The following is a 21,195-nucleotide window of genomic DNA, read 5'->3' on the forward strand; positions in this document are numbered from 1 at the left end:
TGTCTTTTTCTCTTTTGGATTTATATGCTTTTCATTTCCTGTCATGTTGAACATACCGTATATTTCCATTATTTGCTTTGATTTCGTTATTTTCTGTCTTTATCTTTGTAAGTCAACTGGCTTAATAACATTTGTTTTAAAAGAATGGGGAGATACACCGTTCTCCTTGCACCAGGAATCAGAATCCTTCCAATGGAGACTGTAAGTTTTATAGGTGGAAGGCGGAATGTTCTGGGCCTCGTAAAGAGAACAACCCTGTTTCAACAAGCTCAACCTCTCAAGTGCCATACTCCCAGCCTGAGGCGCAGAAGAGTGGCGGCGCTGAGGAGAGGCACCAACAATGGAGACGCATGAATGGGAAACCTCCAATGGGGGGCTCACTGCCAAACCCTGAAGAAGGGGAAACCAAGGCCTTCTGGTGACAAGAAGAACCTCTGCTCGATCCACCTGAGAACCCTGGAATCAAGGGAAATGGGGAAAGGCAAACCTTAGACCCCGAGACCACGAGATGGAGAAAGCATCTATCACCTAGGCTGTCCTGGTGGGGACCAGACTGCAAATCTTAGGGAGAAGAGCAGTCTCCACTGAGACAAAAAGATCCAACCAGGGAAGGCTGAATTTTGAGAGAATCTGCTGACAAAGAAGGGGTGACCGACACATTTTTTTTAATGTATTTATTTAACAGAGTTTTATGTAGCGAGAACTTGACCCGAATCGGGTATCAGAGCGCTTTACATAGCACCAGTTGCATTACATGAGGACACATACATTTTTGTTAGGCACAAGGAGATTAAGTGATTTGAACAGAATCACAGGATGTTCAGCGTCATTGCCGAGACTCAAACCCAGTTCCCCAGATTCGAGGTTGACCGCCCTAGCCGTTAGGTCAACTCCTCTCCCCTTGACCACATGGTCACAGATGAGGGAAATTCCCTGCTTGGGGAGACCGCAGGCCCATTCTCCTTCCTCAGAAGATACACAGCAGAGAGAAAAAGAAGAATCCTCTCGGTCCACTGGCTGATCTTAAAGGGGGAGGAGAAACAGGGCCTGCCATTTACCCCCTTGCTGGCTCAAATAGGCATGCACAACCTGGTTGTCTCTCTGCACACATACTGCCTGGTTTCGCAGGAGAGGAGTGAACCTAAGAAGTGCCTGCCACACTGCCTTCAACTCCCTCTAATTCGAAGACTGAAGAGCCTCGAAGTGGTACCACCTGCTTTGGGCCTTGAAATCCCCCAGAACCGCCCCTGCCCCCTTAGAAAAAGAAGGAGAGATAAATAGCCAATCATCCAAGTATGAGAACACTTGAATTCCTCGAGAATGAAGAATACCTACCAGGGGGACCAAGAATTTAGTAAAAAAAATCCATGGCACCGATGAAAGGCTGAAAGGAAACACGTGGAATTGGTACTGTCTTGTGCCCACCGCAAAGAGAAGGATGGAGTAATAACTCAGACCCCTTACCTGGGAGGAATCTTGATTATTGCTGCCTTCTCAAAAAGAATCTGAATACCTACCAGCAAAGATGCTTGCTTCCCGGGGTTCCATGGCAGAGGAGTCTTCTTCAAAGTCTGAGCCAAGCGAGAAGAAAACTGTATCAGATAACTTGAGTACACCGTCTGATCTGCCCAGGCATCCGATATTCCCTGCCACAGGTGGCTGAAGAAGCAAATCCTGTCTGTAGGAAACTATAGTCACTGCTTTGGAGGAATGTATGAGGTTACAACGCATGCATTTACATTGCGGTACATTACATTGCGGTTTTTACAGTGCAAGTCGTTCCAACGACTTAGGAGTAGTATAATTTACTATTCCAACTCCAGTATACGTACAGTAGGGAAGGTGTTGGATAGTAAATGATACTATTTCTTGTCCTAGAGCGCCATCCAGCGCAAGTCGTTGTAACGACTTACGTTGTGAAAACCGCTATGTAATAGCATGGTGATGTAATCCCCGCATTGTAAATGATGTTTCCCACTTTGAAGGAGTGGTTGAGGCAACAGATGACAGAGACTGGGATTTGTCGTCTCCAGGGCCCCCCAGCCAGAACACCTGTCTCAAAAGGGCTGGCTAGTACCCTTAGTCTGAGGATGGACAAAAACACGATGATATCCAAATTCTATCCCTGTTGAGGGAGGAGAACGGGAGCAACCAGCTACCAATTTTCAGGTGACTGTTTCAGAATTTCTTCAAGTTGGTATCCAAAAATCTTTGAACCTTCGAAAGGCAACTTCAAGAGTATAGACTTTTGCAAAGCATCAGTTTTCCAAGCTCACATCCAGATATGGCGAACCATACAGAAAATAGAACCGCCAGCCAGCGGGGGGACTGAGGACGGGTTAAAGGTTGCTCTGTGTTGCAGCCTAGAGCACATGCCAACACCCGCTGCAAAGGGCGGTCAAGTCCCCTAAATTCAGACTGCTAAAGCAAGTCTCACTGTAGGTAAAGACGTATTATAACAATCATTTAAAAAGAATGGCCATCTTACCTGGCCTCGCTGGACAACATTTCTGGAGCACAGAAAGAAAAGAACAGGATGTCGTCATGACGTAGTACTTTCCCCTTTATGCATGCTGGGTAGTCGGCACCATATTGGGGGACGTTTTTGACCTCAGCTAGGTAATATGTGTTGTGGAGTAGGAGAACTGCTCATGTGTAAAGGAATGTGAAGGGAATACGGATGAAGAGGCAATGGCCTGTGATTTGAGTTTCCTGTTTACCACGCAGACATGGGGGTAGCTTCTGGAAAGTATATAGCTCTACCCCTATTTCTGTTTTCCCCACCTGAAGTAGCAATTGTTATCCTCTACAGGATCCAGATTATTCCTGGACCCTTCAATGACACGCTTCATACTCTATAAGGAAACACTTACGTAGAACCAACTAATACACAGCCACACTTGAAATCACCCAAAGATGTACCCATAGACTCTAAGACTGATGTCATATAGTATACACTTGAGATCAGCCTTCGAGGAAAACCCATTTTAATTCTGTTTCAATATCAGGAAAAAAATGTGGAATTACGACTCACAAGTCATCATAGACAGATTACACTCAAAATATGAAAGAAATATATTGCTTTACTAAATACCACACTTCAGTTGAACATGTAGCAGAGCGGTTCTGTTCTGCTGGGCTCTAGAAACATTTGTGTTGGTTGAAAGCTGCTCTGATTTGAGTGCGTGCAGGCTAGCCCTAAGACACATGCTGACAAGCACACTCATGCATCAACCTTGCACGGACAGGGCTACCCACTGTTTCCTTCCTACTCTGTGCAGAGTTAGAAACTGGAGTCGGCTCGAAAGGAAGGCTCCCACGTACAAACAACATAACAATCCCTCCTTCGCTTCCTTCAAGGCCCTCCTTAGGAATTTTGCCCACGTGTTTGAGGTCTCCACAAGGAGCTAAACACCATACATACAAATTGTAGTATCCCAGGACTTGCACCAGAACTGACCATTAATTAACTGCTAAACCTCTCTCCATTAATTCGCATGAATATAAAAACATGGGTAGATGGTGGCCATTGGTTGTTAAGTGCCGGGGGTAGACATAGTGCTTGTTTTGCGGGCACAATTGCTCCACAGCTCCTGGCACCAAGAGGCTAGTCCACTCACACACCTGTGTTACACAAACACCACCGAGGACGACATTTAAACCATTTGGGCTCAACAAGTCTGTCGCCCTTGAGCAATTTGATGTGGACTGGCATGAAATGTAAACAATTATAATACATCGACGGTATCAAATTATTCTGATGACTCATCCTGTCTATGACTGTTCTGTTTAATGCTTGGTCTTCACCTGTGCTCTCTGCGTGTGCCTTAACAGGCTCCCTTGACAACTGCATGGCTTGGCATTTTGCATGCAGTTTCTGTAAACTGCATTCAGCTGCCGATCCTTTTACATGAGAGCAGCCTGCAAATACTCTAATCTCCTCTTTTCATATTACACAACCTATTATACTGCATGAGCTCACATATCCTAGTGACCCAGTCTAACCACTAATAATTCCACCACAAAGAAGCTGATCTTAACGCATGGACGGGTTCTTTTTGAGAGCACTAACTAAAACCTATAACCATTGGGTTCTGGAGTAGCTTGTTTCTTACCACAAAGCACGTCAACAACTTTAGTAAGTGCTATGTACCTGCAAATACAATACAACCCATGCCTCCACAGTACTGTGATTAGTTATTATTTTATTTGCATTGCAATCTCACACAGATTATGGGCTCAATTTACTTGAAAAAGTTCATAACTGTAACACCATGTATGGAGGTTTTGCACATTCTGATGAGGGGTGCAGGTACTTGAGTATTATTCTACTAGACTTTTTACAAAGACATGCAAGAAAACATCACCACCGCTGAGAGGAACATAATAGCTGTATGTAACATCAATAATACAATACATGTATAGTGTTCTTCTAACCAGTGAATGGATTACAGTCAAGGATTACCACATTAGGTTGCAGCCTGAGACAGTGCATGCATGTGCTGTCAATTGCAAGAACTTTTGTTTTTTTATTTTTTTTAAAGAAATTAAAAAGGGGCTTAGAGCGAGTCCTTTACCTAACATTGGTTGGCTCCATTATCACTCTCATGTCCATGCTTCCCAATGGTCAGCGCATGCTGGTTCTATTTTCTCATCCTTTGTTTGTGCCTTCAATGGAGCATGGACCAAGTACTGATTCATTGCTATACTAGTATTCTTTTGCTGCTCGCGCTCGAATTCAAACACTTTTCAGTATAGCATACTTCTGCAGTTCTTTTGGCAAACTATAGTCACGGAGTTAGGGAGACCTGAGGTATTTTTTAAGGGTGTGCTTGATACGTTTGTGTTTTAACTCTCTAAAATTCTGTGTTACAAAGCACATAATAAGGTCTGCAGCGTAAGTGCGGTTGTTCAATGGTGCTGGACTGTGGTTTATCTTATGTCTTTGATTTCCTTACAGATATTTGTCAGACTTCTGCAGTGCAGGAATATGAGTGCAAAGGAGGGGCGGAAGGAACTGAGAACAAGTCAATTGCATCTGTCTCATGTTACAAGTTCAGCTGTACTGTTAGACAGCCTTTGTCCATGCAGCAAAGGCTGGCACCTGGCAGCGTGAGGCTGTGACATTAATGTACCAAAGGCATATAATGCAACGGGCCAGGAGAGTGCTTCGAACGAAGTCTCGTTGCTCTTACTGCACCCGTAGCTTAATTTCCTCGGTTTGGGTTATATATGCCAATATTGCAGGACATGTTTTCTCCATGGTACAGATAAGCATTGGAAAAACCATCAGGTCTCGCCTATGCAAGAGCCATTGGCTGTGCAAATGCTTTTTTTTGTCTTGCTGTACAGAAACGTGGTTGCTGTGCAGCATAGCTGAAAGTAAAATAAGAAAAAATGCTATGACACTGAATTAACTACGTCGTAGCATTTTTTAAATTTATTTACGTTGAACCATGCTATATATACTGCAGCCAGGCTGCTGTACAAAATGGATCAAAAACAGTGACAATGCCAACAGATCTCGCATAGGTGAGACCTATTGCCTTTGCAAATGCTTGTTCACGCTACTGCATTCTCAGTGGAGATGGCCTGTAGTGCACAGATTATACTTTTCAGCCCCGTGCACGGCTCCATTAAAGATGTGCAAGTGCGGTTAGTGAATAGTACAGTCTCTTTGACATACTAAGGTATTTGAACAGCAAACACTTCCTAAACAAAACAGGCATTGGTAAAGCTATTACGTTTGACATTTGGATGGTATTCAGATAGGGTGTGCACAACCCATACAAACGTCAAACCTAATGTTCAAAAGAGCAGAGTAATTCAGTAAGTAAATATTTTATTTGTATATGATTAATTAAAATCTTTACAAAATTGTAAAATGTCCAATAATTGTTGTTACTTAAACTTAACAAAATTAGGATGCATAAAATTACAGTATTGTAAACAGTTTTATGATTACCCTCGAGGGAATTAAAAAGTTCATCTAGCGTGGTTAAGTCTATTTCCAATTATGTCAAAGAACTTCACAACTTGACAGTTCAACTTAATGTCGCTAGTAGAGAAGCACAGTTTGACTGCCTGTCTACAGGTCCAAACGGCATGTAGGTTGAAGAAAGGACGTAAGAGATTGTACCTCAAGTCCTTTACGCTAGGGCAGATGCAAATCACATGAACTATGTCCTCCTTGCCGGTTTTGCACATGCGACACTGTTGTGAAGGGCTGTTTCTCTCCCAAGGCGGAAGATGTGGAAGTATGGGAATTACCCCGAGGCGTAATTTTAAGAATTTTTCTTTAACATTTATTTTCATGCCGATGCTGAAGTACGCTTGTGGCTGCAGTTTTTCGTAGTCACCCACCGTTAGCCATCCATGTGCTCTATTTGCTAGGTCCTTCTTGTCTTCTATCGCTGAGATGATACTAGCTGATTTTTTGGCTACTTTTGTAAAAGACAAGAGATCTATTGATGTTTCCCAGATGTCAGTCAGGCCTAAAAGTTTGAGTGATTCATATAAGTAGGCTCTCGGCGCGAAATTGCGGTGCCAAAGTAATTCTTCCTATACATTTGCACATAAAGATCCAGCATCTGCATTGCGAATCTTATGCCAGTTTGTTGCATACACACTCCGCCTCTCTAGGGTTTGTTTCAAGATACCGAATTCCAGTCGAATCTGAGCCGGGGAGACGTATTTGGGAAGATTAAAGATAGCCCTGTATGAGTTGGCTATGAGTGTGTCCAGCAACGCCGCGTCCTTACCGTGGTGTGATTCACTCCCGTAGGTGAGAGTCGGTTTGAATTTGGCCCTCAGTATTTCAAGAAGAGGTTTAAGTGTAAGGTCAGGTAGTTTGACCTTCAATGATTTTATTGCCAAATAGGTCATTATAGCCTTCCCTCGCAAGGACTTGAACTGCGCCCTAGAGGTATTATTTGAGTCCAGGATTACTCCCAGGTATTTATATGTGATGACCTGGTCGAGCTTTTCGCCATTCAAGTGCCAGCAAGGATTCTTTTTTTTCCTGTAATTCACAGCCATCACCTTTGATTTATTGAAGTTTATTTGTAGTGCATTCTTTACTGAAAAAGCATGGGTTGTGTTCAAAAGGTGTTGGAGGCCCATTGGAGTCCGACTTATCAACAGCAGATCATCCGCATATAACAGGTTTGAGAGGGTAATTTTCCCTAATTTCGGTGCATGATTGGAGCATTTGTCTAGTTGGCCTGGTAGATTGGCTAGAAAAAGATTCAAAAGGATCGGTGCAAGTAGGCATCCCTGTTTTAATCCTTTTGTTGTCCTTATGGGTTTTGAAAGGTGGGTTCCAGCCCCAAGTTTGATTTTGATCCAGGTGTTTGAGTGGAGCAATATTAGGACGTCTAATAGGTATTTAGGTATTCCCAAATTGTCCAGTTTCAGCCAAAGTTTGTTTCAGTCCACGTGGTCGAATGCGGCGGTATAGTCAATAAATGAAAAGAATAAGGATGACTTAATTTCTTTTGCTGCTTCCATCAGCAGTGATAGTGCCATGAGATTAGTTGTGGTCCCTTCGCCTTTGCAGAAACCCGTTTGGTTGATTGGCATGATGGCATTTTCAGTTGCCCATGATGTTAGCTCCTCCAAGATAAGGCCAGCAAAGTATTTTGCCTCCACATCTAGGAGAGCAATAAGGCGATAGTTGTTTGGAAGCCTCTTGCTACCTTGTTTATGTATCGGGCTGATAATTGAACCGTGCCAGGACTCAGGAAGGGTCTGTGAGAGTCTGATACTATTGAACACTGGTGCTAAAGATGCACTCCAAAATTCGACATCTGATTTGTAGAGCATAGGTGGTAGGCCGTTCGGCCCAGGAGCACCGGTTGGTCTCCCCCTTGATATTTGTCGTTGGATGTCTGGTGGGAGAATTGTCTTTGGCCCTGACTCAAGTGCCTTTGTTGAGTTTTTTCAGTTTTTGATTTTTCGAATTTTGGTGTATTCATGGCGATGTACTCCCCCGTTTCAATGGGATTTGTGGGAGTGTAGTGGTTGGGGTTTGCTTCTTTGTTGTGCTTTGTGGTTTTTAAGCAAGGTTTGTTTGTAACAGCCTCGCCAATAGTCCCATCGTTATTAAAATGCGTCAGTAGGTATTTCGACCATACTTCTTCAGTTATGTGCGAGTTTTGACCAGGGAGGTCAGGATTCTGTATTCTTTTAACCATTTGCCAGAATCTGGAGCTGTTCTTCTGCTTCCCCTCGTAAACTAGCTTCGCCCATAGTTCTTCGTTACTTCGCTTCTGGTTGCCCCATTTTGTCCGTTTCAACTTTGTTTTAGCTTCCCGAAGGGCAGTTTGCAAGCTGTAATTTGTTGGATCCTTTCGCAACTGTCTCAGTAATTGATTTACTAATCTTTTTTGTAGTTTCGTTTCTGGACATGAGTGATTCCCACGAAGGGGCGTCTGATGATGACGTGGATTGCTGGGAACCTTTTTTAGCATTTTCTCCCTAATGGTTTTGATGAAGATGTCCCAGACATCCGATGCCTTGGATGCATAGCTGGTAGCTTGGGAGAAGAGGTTTTTCGCCATGGAGCTAATTGAATCAATGTTCCTGGCGTTACAACGAAGCCGTCTTAAATTTGGGACAGTATCTGTGTCGAAGCCTATAAAGGTTTCGGTTTCCAGGTGGGAGGTAGTTTTTATTATGGCCTCTTGTGGCAGGTGATCACTGAGGTCGCTCGTACCTATTCTAAAGGACTTTACCCGACAAAGCATGTTTAGAGATGTGAACATGTAGTCAAGATGGGAGGGTTGTTTATTCGCGTGAAAGGTGGCAACTGGTGGATCATCGTCAGGGTAGCGGCCGTTCAGGGCCCTTAAGTTAAGTTGTTCCAGATGTCGAAGTAGGATTTTTGAGTGCTTCGTTGGGTTCTTGTTTTTTATATGGCCTTGTGTCGGCACGCCCCATGCTGCGTTCAGGTCTTGGGTAAGGTCGCTAAGTTGCTCTTTATTAATTAGAAGCATATTGAATGTTCAAAAGAGCAGAGAGAAGCAGCTGAAGAATGGATGCTACTCAATTGTTGTTTATTTCTGTAGTATACATATTTCAGATGTTTTTGCCAGCATTCACTCCTCTGCGCTATCAGTTCACTCAATGACAGATTTCAGATGCTAAACCGTGCCTCATGCATTCCAATGGAGGCAGAACGACCAAATGTTCAATAGCAACACACACAGTGAGACAAAAATAATCATCTGGCCTGATCCAAGAGGAGATTGACTATGTTTCAAGCCTGAGCCTGGAGGTTCCACAGCAAAAGAAGTCAAAAGCTACAGAGTATCTGCCATACACATCAAACTTAAAATGCCACAAATCTTCTCCTACAAAGTCATTGTGTCAGAAAAGTAAATATATCAAAGGACACATACTTGGTCTCAATTGCTAGTTACTTGTCATGATGCATCTGCAGTCTAACAAAGAAATTACTAGATGTCCCTTCACCAAAACCTAATGGAACCACACACTTGACAATGCACCCATCCATGAAATGCTATGGCCCTGATGGACAGCTCACCAAAGCTATGGTAAACCAGGGCAAATACATGGAGGCCTTTTGTTGAGGGCTTCTGACCGAATGCCGACTCTTTGTCTGAAACTCTTATGGTACTTCTATAAAGAACTGTTAACATGAGGTCCTCCACATACCTAATGGTGTCTGAGGTTAGACCTAAATAACACCAGACAAAGGAGTGAATTATGAGAGATGAATAACTTCTAAACTCCAAAGTCTGAACTAAACGTGTTCATGTAATGGGGCTCAATCTTAAAAAACACTCTTAAAAAAAGCTTTATCAAATCCCATTGTTGTGTAAAAATTGATTTATGACATCCAGCATAAAAGGGTTTCCGAAGCCAGCCTTGCCTCAGGACTGTCCGCAAATAGGCATTTGGAGCCACAAGCCCTTAGTAGGGGTTGTCCCTCATGAAGAGGGAGGTGCCCACTCTCCATGAACCATCTGACTCAGTTCCTCTCGCTTTCTGGTGCAAATATTGATTAAAATACCTGCACTGCCATAAGTAGCTTCTATAGGTTACTTAAGCACCTCTTGAGTGAGAGGTTACAGGAAAAGGACGGCCACCCCAAGAAATAAATGTTTTAAGTTACTGGAGGTGCTTAGCCATGCAGAAATGTTGGTTGTTTATAAAATTGCCACAAATGAACAGCCAGGAGGTCAGAATGAATGTTTAGAGGTAACCTGGAATTAAAGTGCATCTGGTAGATGAAATGGATGACTAGCATTGAATGTAGGGCAAGCGGCTGAGTACCAATGTGTCACTTGTAAGTGTTAGAGGTTATTAGAAGTGGCAGATCACCGAAATGAAGGACGGAATATTTATAATGCACAAGAACTTAGCAAATACCGGGTATGGGTGTATGGATTAATATCCTTCAATGCATGTTGTAAGCTAAAAAGTGGAGTATTGAAGGACTGGTTGTAAATAAAGCAAACACAAGTAGATGATGGATGGAGCACTGAAAATGTTCAGACACTCACCCCAAGTCACAGACCTGGAATGAATCCATCATCGTTCTATAGCTCACTTTGCCACCCCAATTCAGACCCAGCCATATGCAAATCAGTCTTGACCCTGTTCCTCATTGGCACAGTCCAGCCCGAACTGCCAAGCCAGGTCTTCCCTGGCCCGGAAACAAGGATCGTGGGACCGGGTTTGGGGTAACCCCCCTCATCAGCCAGGCTAGCTTGAATCCAGTGGCAAAGTGAGCAAGGGACCCACGTCTGGACATACCCTGCCAACTTAGGGCAAACAAAGCAAACACAAGGAAATGATGGACGGAGTGCTGAAACTTTTCAGACACTCACCCTCAGTCACAGATCTGGGCTGAATTCATCATCATTATTTAGCTCACTTTGCCACCCAGTTCAGACCCAGTCATATGCAAATCAGTCTTGACCCTATGCCTCATGGGAACAGTCCAGCCCGAACTGCCAAGCCAGGTCTTCCCTGGACCAGAAACAAGCATCCTGGATTCAAGCTATCCTGGCTGATGAGGGGTGTTAGCCCAAAACACCCCTCATCAGCCAGGATAGCTTGAATCCAGTGGCTAAGTGAGCAAGGGAGCCACGTCTGGGCATACCCAGCCAACTTAGGGACCACAAAGCAAACACAAGGAGATGATGGACGGAGGACTGAAACTTTTCACACACTCACCCCCAGATACAGATCTGGATCAAATCCAACATCGTTCTTTAGCTCACTTTGCCACCCCAGTTCAGACCCAGCCATATGCAAATAAGTCTTAACCCTGTTCCTCACGTGAACAGTCCAGGCCGAACTGCCAAGCCAGGTCTTCCCTGGACCGGAAACAAGCATCCTTGGACCGGTTTCCAGGTAACACCCCATATCAGCCAGGCGAGCTTGAAATCAATGGCAAAGTGAGCAAAGGACCCACATCTGGGCATACCCTGCCAATTTAGTGCAAACAAAGTAAACACAAGGAGATGATGGACGGAGGACTGAAACTTTTCACACACTCACCCCCAGAAACAGATCTGGATTGAATCCAACATCGTTCTTTAGCTCACTTCGCCCCTGCAGTTCAGACCCAGCCATATGCAAATAAGTCTTGACCCTGTTCCTCATGTGAACAGTCCAGGCCGAACTGCCAAGCCAGGTCTTCCCTGGACTAGAAACAAGCATCCTGGGACTGGTTTCGGGGTAACACCACTCATCAGCCATGTTAGCTTCAATCCAGTGGCAAAGTGACCAAGGGACCCACGTCTGGGCATACCCTGCCAATTTAGTGTGAACAAAGCAAACACAAGGAGATGATGGACGAGCACTGAAACTTTTCACACACTCATCCCCAGACACAGATCTGGGTTAAATCCATCACCGTTCTTTAGCTCACTTCGCCACCCCAGTTCAGGACCAGTCATATGCAAATCAGTCTTGACCCTGTTCCTCATGGGAACAGTCCAGCCCAAACTGCCAAGCCAGGTCTTCCCTGGACTGGAAACAAGCATCCTGGGACAGGTTTGCATATGGCTGGGTCTGAATGTGATGGCGAAGTGAGCTAAAGAACATTGATGGATTCAACCCGGGTCTGTGAATGGGGGCGAGTGTCTGAAAAGCTTCAAAACTCCGTCCATTTTCTCCTTGTATTTGCTTTGTTCGCCCTAAGTTGGCTTGGTATGCCCAGACGTGGGTCCCTTGCTCACTTTGCCAATGGATTCAAGCTAGCCTGGCTGATGAGGGGGGTTACCCCGAAACCGGTCCCAGGATGCTTGTTTCCCATCCAGGCTAGACCTGACTTGGCAGTTCGGGCTGGACGATTCCCATAAAGAACAGGGTCAAGAGTGATTTGCATATGGCTGGGTCTGAACTGTGGAGGCAAAGTGAGCTAAAGAATGATGATGGATGATTCAACCCAGATCTGTGACTGGGGATGAGTGTCTGAAAAGTTTCAGCGCTCGTCCATCCTCTCCTTAGTGTTTGCTTTGTAAATAAAGCCTCTCACAATCATCTTGCAGCCTATACTCTTCTAAAGTAACCATTGTGGCCTGAATTATTGAAAACTTAAGTAGACAGCAATGGCTCTGTATTTGACTTGAGGTGGTCACAACACAGATTAAACTTGAATAAACAATAAAAGCCTAGCTGTGTCGCATAGTAAACACGTGTTATTTTCAAGAGACAGAAGCCACAGAAAAAAAAACATAATCATAACAGTAGTAGAGATATACCATGACCTGTGCAACTGAAGAATAAAAAGTCATGACTGTAACCTATTTGTAGAGCTGAATGTTATCCTATCACAGACCATCACTAATGGAGGTTTTCTCCAGTCATCACATGGTTGAAACAGGTATCCATGTTAGGAGATGCTAGCCTTGAAAAAATAGCACAACTGTTGAACAAATCACAAATTAGCCCAAAGACAAGCTCATATCACCTGGTGTCCCAGCACCCCACGTTGGTAAAATCATGCTCATTCCTGTTGGTCTCTGATTGTGAATGAAGCATTGAACTGTTCACATGCTGCTCTAAGAATACACTTATCTGGTACACTGTGAGGCGTTTTTGCAGTCACCCTATGTTCAAATTCCTAACACAAAGAGAAATCGAAAATGATGTTCATTCCTTTTTGCCAGACGTTGATTAAATATCTTTCTTTCAATGGGATCAAGTAGTGCTGAATCCCCGTTTCTCCTGTTCCATCTTCTCCAACTATATCTATATATATTTTTTTAGTTTGTGATTCACATAGAGTCATCACACTCTGAACTGCGCAAACAGATATAAATGTCAGCCAAGAAAATAAGTGGCCTGATTAAGCTCCAAGCCTGAAAAAAGCAGATACCCACTAGCCGACCAGTTATTCTTACCATGTGGCTCCATTTTAATTCACTTGTTCACCTCCAACGATCAGCTGGCCAGACTCACCATAGGCAGTACATCTTAAAGAATGGTAACTGCTGCTCTTACAGTAAGTCCCTGATCATCCCTTATTTACCGTTTCCTTCTCCCATTGCGATATTTGATGAGCTCTTAATTACTCTACCCAGTTGGAAGTCAAATAGAGGTTATCCAGTGTCTCACCACTGGGGTGGTGATGAAGCATTTACACCCCAACCTTCGGGGATTATTTACCTAATGTGTTTTCCCCCTCATTGTCATCTTCTGGTCATATCTTGCTTTCAGTACCCCGACTCCTATGGATGATGTCCACTGTTCACCTATGATGTTTATTCTCCCAGGTTCAGGTGCACCCTTACTACAACCCATAGTAACCAAAATTAAAGTGCAGATCCTGTATTGCTCTTGGACAATCAGAATTCTCACACATGTGCACTCTTTGGCCACATTCTTCTAATTCCACACGTAAGCAGTGTTCGTCTAGCTAGACGATTTACATGAACAAACCTGAAAATCTGTTCCGAAAACTTCACCTTTATGGCAGAAACATAACTTTAAGAAGCCAGGCTCTGCTCAAGCTGGATGCTCCCAGTTTCAGAAAGTTTATCGCCATGAACAAGTCATATTCTGTAAGTGCACGAAGGATCTGGACTGCTATACCCACACATATACAACAGACCACTTCAATCTCCGCTTTTAAAAGGGACATGCAACAGCAATTGCTAAAATACATTTCATAATTAGTACTCAGGTAGTGTATCTGGTCTAGCCAAACCTGGACAGCAAAGATACCACTATATTTCTGAAGACTGTACCTCCTTTTTTTACACAGTACTGAAGTGCTTTTTTAAGAACCTAAATAAAGAAATGCATCAATAGTTGGTGCACTTTCACCTCCAAAACTGCAGGACAGCAGCCATGATTGTCCACGCGATGCTATAACCAGTAGGTTAGGATTCAAATTTAATATCATACCTATCTACCCAACTTCATTTATGCGTATATCTTGGTGTCAAAACTGAGGAGGGATAAGCTGCCATTCCTTCTGGTTTGTTCTTTAAATATATGTCATGTTTTATCTTTGGCAATACTGATATGAGTTGTCATGCAGACTGTTATTTTTTCTTTGAATTGACATCCCTGTCTTCAGACTTAAATTGATCCTTCTAAACTTCACATCCTGATCCCAGCACCACTATTGGTTCAACACATCCTTGTGCGGCTTAGCCCTCTAACTATGTCACTTCAGAAACCATCGAAGGATAAAGCATTTGACTACTGTCATAACTCATTTACTTAAGAAATGCCCTTTAAGTCCTTTTCCTACACTTAACCAATTGATCTTCCTTGCATTTGATCTTCCCACCTATCAGCTCACTTACTCCATTCAAGAACTTTCCGTAGCATGAATGTCTTTGTAGTTTGAATTCCTTCCTCTAGAACCCCTGAAACCCATTCTAAAGACTAGCCTGTAGGATATGTCTTTTTCTATTCTTGATATTAGAGTTTAAGTTAAAGACTGTAAATCGTCACTTCATGCCCAGAGACAGCAGGAGACTGCATAACTAAGTTCAATGTATATGTTCAACAAGTTGAATTTTGAGACAGAAGCTGGAAATGCTGATCCTAAACCAGGATTTGCAGATTTTTCGTGCCTGCAAATTCCAATGACTAGAGGGGAAAACTGCAAGTATAGTGATATGGATGAGAAAAGAGAATGTTATTAGAGTGTCAGGGAGAGTGGCCATAGTAAATAGCAGGACCGCATCCAGTATAGAACGTTAGTAGGTATTTACAAAAAACTGTACACGTCCATGTCCACCCTGGAAACACCAGTTTAAAAAATACTCCTAAATACTTGGCGCCGAAGCCTCGAGGATGGCTGTAAGGAGATGAGTTATACTTTGAGTCAGATTTAAAGAAAAGCCCAGGTCAGAGACGGCTGGACAGTCCTGGTTGATGGCCCATACGCCAGGAGGAGAAGTAGGCATAAGTAGGTAAGTAAGTAAAAAGGTAGGTGTTTCATTGTTTGAATAGTGAGTAAGGATGTATGATGCTCCCATATTTCAGGGCGTGCAGGGACTGGGTTTCTCCTGAGAGGAAAAAAGAAAATGTGCTAATACACAGTTCCTCTTCAATTAATTATTTATTACTGAAGCAAATGACCATCCCCCAGAGCCTTTATGAATATTGTACATTAAGGATACATTTTGATGGCTGCATCTTCTCTTTTACTCTTTCACCTTCTGCTTTGTCTCATTTTTTTCTTTACAGGTTCTGTTTTTTGTTTTTTTATAATTGTAACATGAATTTCTTCACATGTCTCAAGAAGAACTTCTCTAAATCCTGAGACTGCTTTTAATAGAGGCTTTAATGGTTGAGACATTATACATCAAAATGCACTTTGGCGGCTGTGGCTGTCCTGGAGGCAAAATATGCAGCCCATTCCCCAAATGATTTTTGAGGCAGATGTAGAGGTGGTGACTAAAATTTGCAAGCCAGAGATGGGTCTCTAGGGCACAGTATTGTCTAATACTTTTCACCAGACCAGCTTGCAGGTGTGATGATTCACATCATCATACCCAGAATGTACGCAGTGTGAGACAGCGGTGCAGTATGGAGGCAAGTGAGGAGCACAGCACTTATCTCAACTAGATATGAGTGGCTCATGGATTTGGTGGTAGGACCTGCTTCGAAATCTGAATTCCAAAGAGTTCTGCAGTTGGATGATGTCTTTCATCTTGGAATGAAGGGACTAAATAAACTCATGTCTGGACCTAAACATACAAACCTAATACATTTTCTGCAGATTTGACAACTAATAACACACAGTGTGGTGACACCGGGGACCTATGCACTTGTTTTTCCAATATCAAGTTTTGCAAAGCACGTGTGCACGTAAGTGTGCATGCACATGGATTGAGTGCATCTGGCAGGTGCAGCCTGGAATCATTGGAATATGATAGGGCAGAGGCTGGGGATAAATTCGATCCTGTTCTCGTGAGGCCACCACAAGCATGAAGCGTGAAGTAAACACATCTTCTTACACAGAACCTTAAACATGGAAATTAGCATATCATTGGCTATTTTTTAATGTTTCTGACACACCACAGTCTCTAAAATAGGGCAAAAAACTCCACATACTGGCAAACACATTAAGGTTTGTGAGCTCCAGATTTTGCCTCTCATGTATAAAAATTGAGTGCATACTTTTATTTTTAAAGTTTGAGTGCTGCTTACAGGACCTAGGATGTCTATGGAGTTGGGCAATGCATGCCTCAGGACACCATATGAATGAGATGTATCACGTTTGAGAGATGGGGATTACCAACCTAAGAAATGTCCTGAAATGCGACAATGAGAGAGGAGATTTCTTCCACAGACAAGATGTATCTTTGCTTACGATTAGTCTACAGTACACAAGAAACTCTGTGCCTGCATTGATCTCTTGGCACATGGCACTAGTGAGATGTGGGATCCAGGTCTACACGTGCTCCGGTTTCCTGTGATCTGTATAAGAAGGTCCACTGCTTGTGCAGGCCTCAAATCATTCTCAATTGCAGTTTATTTCCTTCAGTCAGTCAAACCGAGCAAAATATGTCACCACCACTGCCTGGGATCTTTCACTGAGTATCAACATGTTACAACATTAATCGCCACGGGCGCGCATTATTCGATGCGATACAACAGGAAACATTAAGGCAGAAAGTCTAAAAGGCATCCAGCGCAGCCTACATATGCTATTCGTTCTCTATAATAAATACAAAAGCGAATCCTGGCCCATAATCTGCTGAAGCTGGCATAATTCACCGAAAGGAGGAGCGCACCCATCCACAGTCCTGGGAGCACATCTTCAACAGCGAACAAGACTCCGCTTGGCATGGAAACCTCAGATCACTTTGGAAAGTCACCCCACTAACAGACATCCAATGACGCCACATCAGTGGAAGAATGTGCACAATGCAAATGCCAATGCCATAACCTAAAGGTGCAACATGTGAACATACGAAGCAAGGACATGACATTAGTAAGGGATGGCCTGATGTGTGACAAGCAGCATTTCATAGAACATTCGCCAGGTTGCTGTGGGTGTTAGGTGTGATGCAGCCCAATACAAACACCTTGTTGAGCAATGTGTTTGGGACCATAGATGGTTGCAATAATGCTATTAATACAAGTAAAAATAATAGTCAGAATAATAATAATGATATTAATGCTGCTATTGTGTTTGCTTTTAAAGATAATGGAGATAAAAAGGATTAATATTATTATTCTTACATGAAAAAAATCGTAGTTGTATTTATGTTCTGAATGTTATGTAGTGGAGAACTTTTGCATTTGCTCATGGATTCCACAAATGGCGGCACAACGCGAAACATTTAGAATCCTGTCTTGTATCATAGTTGCTGCAAACAATTCTTCTGAAACAAAAAAAGCTTCCCTCCCCGAGCAACACTTGGCTGTTATCAGCCTGGATCCGCAGTCCGCGGTGCTGCTGCCCGGCTCTGCGCTCTGCTGCCAGGGCAAGTCAACAGCACGGGGCTGCCAGAGGTCAAGGGTCGCGGCCCCCGCGGGAGCCTGCCCTCCATGCCCGGCTGCGCCTCACACTCTCCGGCCCTGACAAGAGGCAGTGAACTCCCGAATCTCGGCGAGGCAGGCAGGAAATCTGCGCGTTTCCCGCCAGCACCGGGGGCCGGAGGATGCCGTCTAGATACACTTGTAAGGAAGCCAAGTGCAGGGATGTGGGAACCTTGACGGGGGAGGGCGCGGGGGGGCAGAACAATGCTTTGTTTTCATCTATGACAACCCCCTGTTTAGCCCTGACTTGGAGCACACACTTGACAGGCTAGGGACCTTTCCCCAGTACTGGTAAGCACGTCAGACACACAAGGCCCCAGATACACTGCGCACACTAGGGGCAATGCAAGCACCTGCGCCGCGGGCCCGGGGGTGAGGGTCAGCCCTTCAGCCCTGAACCAACTCCTCAGAGGGGCTCCATTCCGCCCAAAGTCAATGATTACCTGTGAAACATGGGAGACTCAAGTGCCTCGTCATTTTACGTCACGCCACCGCGCACACTCACGTTAGGGTGTGTTGGGGTCTATGTGCAAGTCTCGCTGGGCCTATGTAACTTGTCTAGGCTGTGATTCGAAGTTTTTACCTTCAGGTCCAAAAATACATTATAACTTCCCACTGGCGAAACCCGCAGGTGCCCGCTAAAGAGGGTGTGCCTGCTGCCACTGGGTAGTATATGTATGTGTATGAACATACAATGAACCGATATGGAGTAAGGCAGTTGATTTCGGTTGCTCCTAAATCTGGGACCTTGTGTCTGTTGGTTAAGACGGTACCAGTACAATGTTTTTCGATTTTCATCTGCAATATGTCCGAAACACCAGGTGACACAACAACTGCTATCAACACAACCTATTTGCAACTAACTGCTCAGCTTGAATCATCAAGTGTCGAAGTGGCCCAAAACAGAAATTTTGTAATGAAGACAGAATTGAATAAGCCATGGAGAGGACATGGGGTCGAGTGTCGCCCAACAACCTCATTGATCGGTTCAACTCGGTCACAAATTGTCAGCTGTGGGGCTTCAATGCACGTATACAGATACTGCGGCTTGCTCAATGCCCTTCATTCATTTCATAGACATGTACATTCGGTGTATTCGTTTTTTCTGTTCCCCATACGCACCCAACTTTTATACAGCACTTAAAACTGCAGGTTGGCCCTTTTCTAAATACTCTTAAGTGTTTGCACGTGATCACAACTTTTGGTCCCAAAATGGGAGGCTTGGAAACCATAATTAAAGAAAAACAAGTGTATCATTTTCTTTGAGCTAATTCACACATTTACATTGTGGAGAATGAATTACAGATCCAAAGTAACATCGAAATCCCTTAAACGAGAGACACCCCACTTCAGAGACTATTAAACTGGGTGCCTTATTTCAGAACATTATCAAAAGTGTCAAACCACACAATCCCTATAAAACACAGCATGCCAGTTGCCACAGAGAGGGTTCCTGATTGCATTGCAGGACACACTGGGATATCAGTGAACCAGCGAACACTGGCCAGCCTCCCCGGCCCCTCCCGCTGCGCCCCCGCAGCAGACATTAGTATTCCGCGCACTGCAGCGCTCCCTCGCTCTTGTTCCCAGAGCCAAGGGGCCCCTCTGCCATTCAGTTCCCACACAAGCCTCGGCGGAACCGTCGCCACTTGTTGTTCCCCACAGAAATGCGCCCCCGCCCCTGCCAGCAGCCACAAAGCACCTCCCTGAGGTAACTCACCGACACCAGGAACTCCAGCGTGCCCACATAGTCGCGCTCCGTCTTGAGGAGCTCGCTCAGGACGCAGCCCCGGAGGCGCAGCTGCTTCTCCAGGTCCTTGGCGCTCTCCGCCTTGCCCTCCGCCTTGGTCTCCTCGGTCATCTTCCAGGTGTGGCTGAGGGCGGCCAGGTACTCCGCCTTGGAGGGCTGGCTGCTCGGGCCGGCCCTAGCCCTGCTCGGCCCCGAGGACAGCGTGCTCCAAGCCCGCGCACCTCTAATGCCTCCTTACCCCGGGCACCTCCGAAGGCTGGGCCGGAGAGATGCCCATAGAGCGCATGCTGCTGCTGGGGGCTGACAAACAGCCAAGGGTCACCTCATGAAGTGGCCTGAGGTCCAGGCAGGAGGAAGCGGCCAGGACTGTGGTCTGCGCTGTGTTTGTACAATAAATCCGCCGGGTGTTTGCAGAATAGCGCAGCACAAACCCAGGGCACTGTGATTCCAGCTCCTTGACACCGCGCCCGCACACTGCATCCGGCCAGCCACCGCCGCCTCAGTCTCAGGCCCGGCTCCGCAGCACCGCGGCTCTGGGAAACATCTACAAACACAAGGAGAAGAATCCCAGTCACAGGGCCACCAGACTGTCTACTGAAACACTGCAGATTTGTCAAAATCCCCAAATCCACCCACGCAGCCTGCAACAGGACCGTGTTGACAAAGTTTGCCACTTGGCTGAGAAGTCCTCATTAACAGAGCGAGCCGGAGTTATGAATGGAAAGAACATCCCTCCTCCCCTACACATGTGGGAAAGTCTCGGCGAGCGGCGCAGATGCCGCTGTCACACGGAACAGCACAACATCCCAAACCACCAACTTAAAAGCAGTCTTTTTAGTGAGTGCGCGCGGTGCTTTCCTGTAACACGGGCTACGCAGAACGCGCACCCCCGCCCCAGGGCAGCTCCATGTGTGCAGCCATAATAACAAACACATTGGGGAGTTCATAACCGCTGGCAGGGGTGGCATCCCTCCCCGAGCTGCAAAGATACAGAAACATTTGCTCCCGTGATCCCCTCCCAGGTAAACTCCGGGAAACTTTCAGAACACGGAGACATCTTGGGAACAGAAGACCCACGCGGCTCACTTACCTCTGCCTGGTCCATGCGTGAAGTGAGGAACGAGCAGGAAAGGGGGGAGGGGTGGCAGGACATCTATTGTTAATCCTCCGTGTCACTAAGGAAACCACCGCGGGGGCACCGCCAGGCCTGACTCGGGCAGAACTTGTAACCCCTGCGCTCACGGCCGCAAGTTTCTTAAAATGTCAACAAGTTAACCAAACAGCGCAGCCCTTGCAGCTCGCAAGCATTTGGACATAAATCAAAGGCTTCGGACCACGTGACTGGGATGCCTTCATCCCCAGCCCATCTTTCTTCTTCCCTCCTCACCCCCTCTTCCCGCACGCGCGCGCGCGCCCCGCCTCCCCGCAAACCTCAGCCGGACGGGAACCGAAGC

At 45.1% G+C, this 21,195-nt stretch overlaps 1 protein-coding gene across 1 annotated transcript in view; it reads right to left on the bottom strand.

Moving 5' to 3' along the window:
- Nucleotides 1-20,980, bottom strand: part of PREX2 (phosphatidylinositol-3,4,5-trisphosphate dependent Rac exchange factor 2) — a 1,276,790-nt gene extending 1,255,810 nt beyond the window's left edge. The window contains exons 1-2 of the mRNA XM_078687188.1: nucleotides 20,832-20,980; nucleotides 19,712-20,285 (exon numbers count right to left, since the gene is read on the bottom strand). Coding sequence (XP_078543314.1) covers nucleotides 19,712-19,852 — 141 coding nt within the window. The 5' untranslated portion in view covers nucleotides 19,853-20,285; nucleotides 20,832-20,980. The remainder of the gene's footprint in view (nucleotides 1-19,711; nucleotides 20,286-20,831) is intronic.
- Nucleotides 20,981-21,195: the final 215 nt, after the last annotated feature.

Source organism: Lissotriton helveticus, chromosome 4_1, assembly GCF_964261635.1.
Source record: "Lissotriton helveticus chromosome 4_1, aLisHel1.1, whole genome shotgun sequence".
NCBI lineage: Eukaryota > Metazoa > Chordata > Amphibia > Caudata > Salamandridae > Lissotriton > Lissotriton helveticus.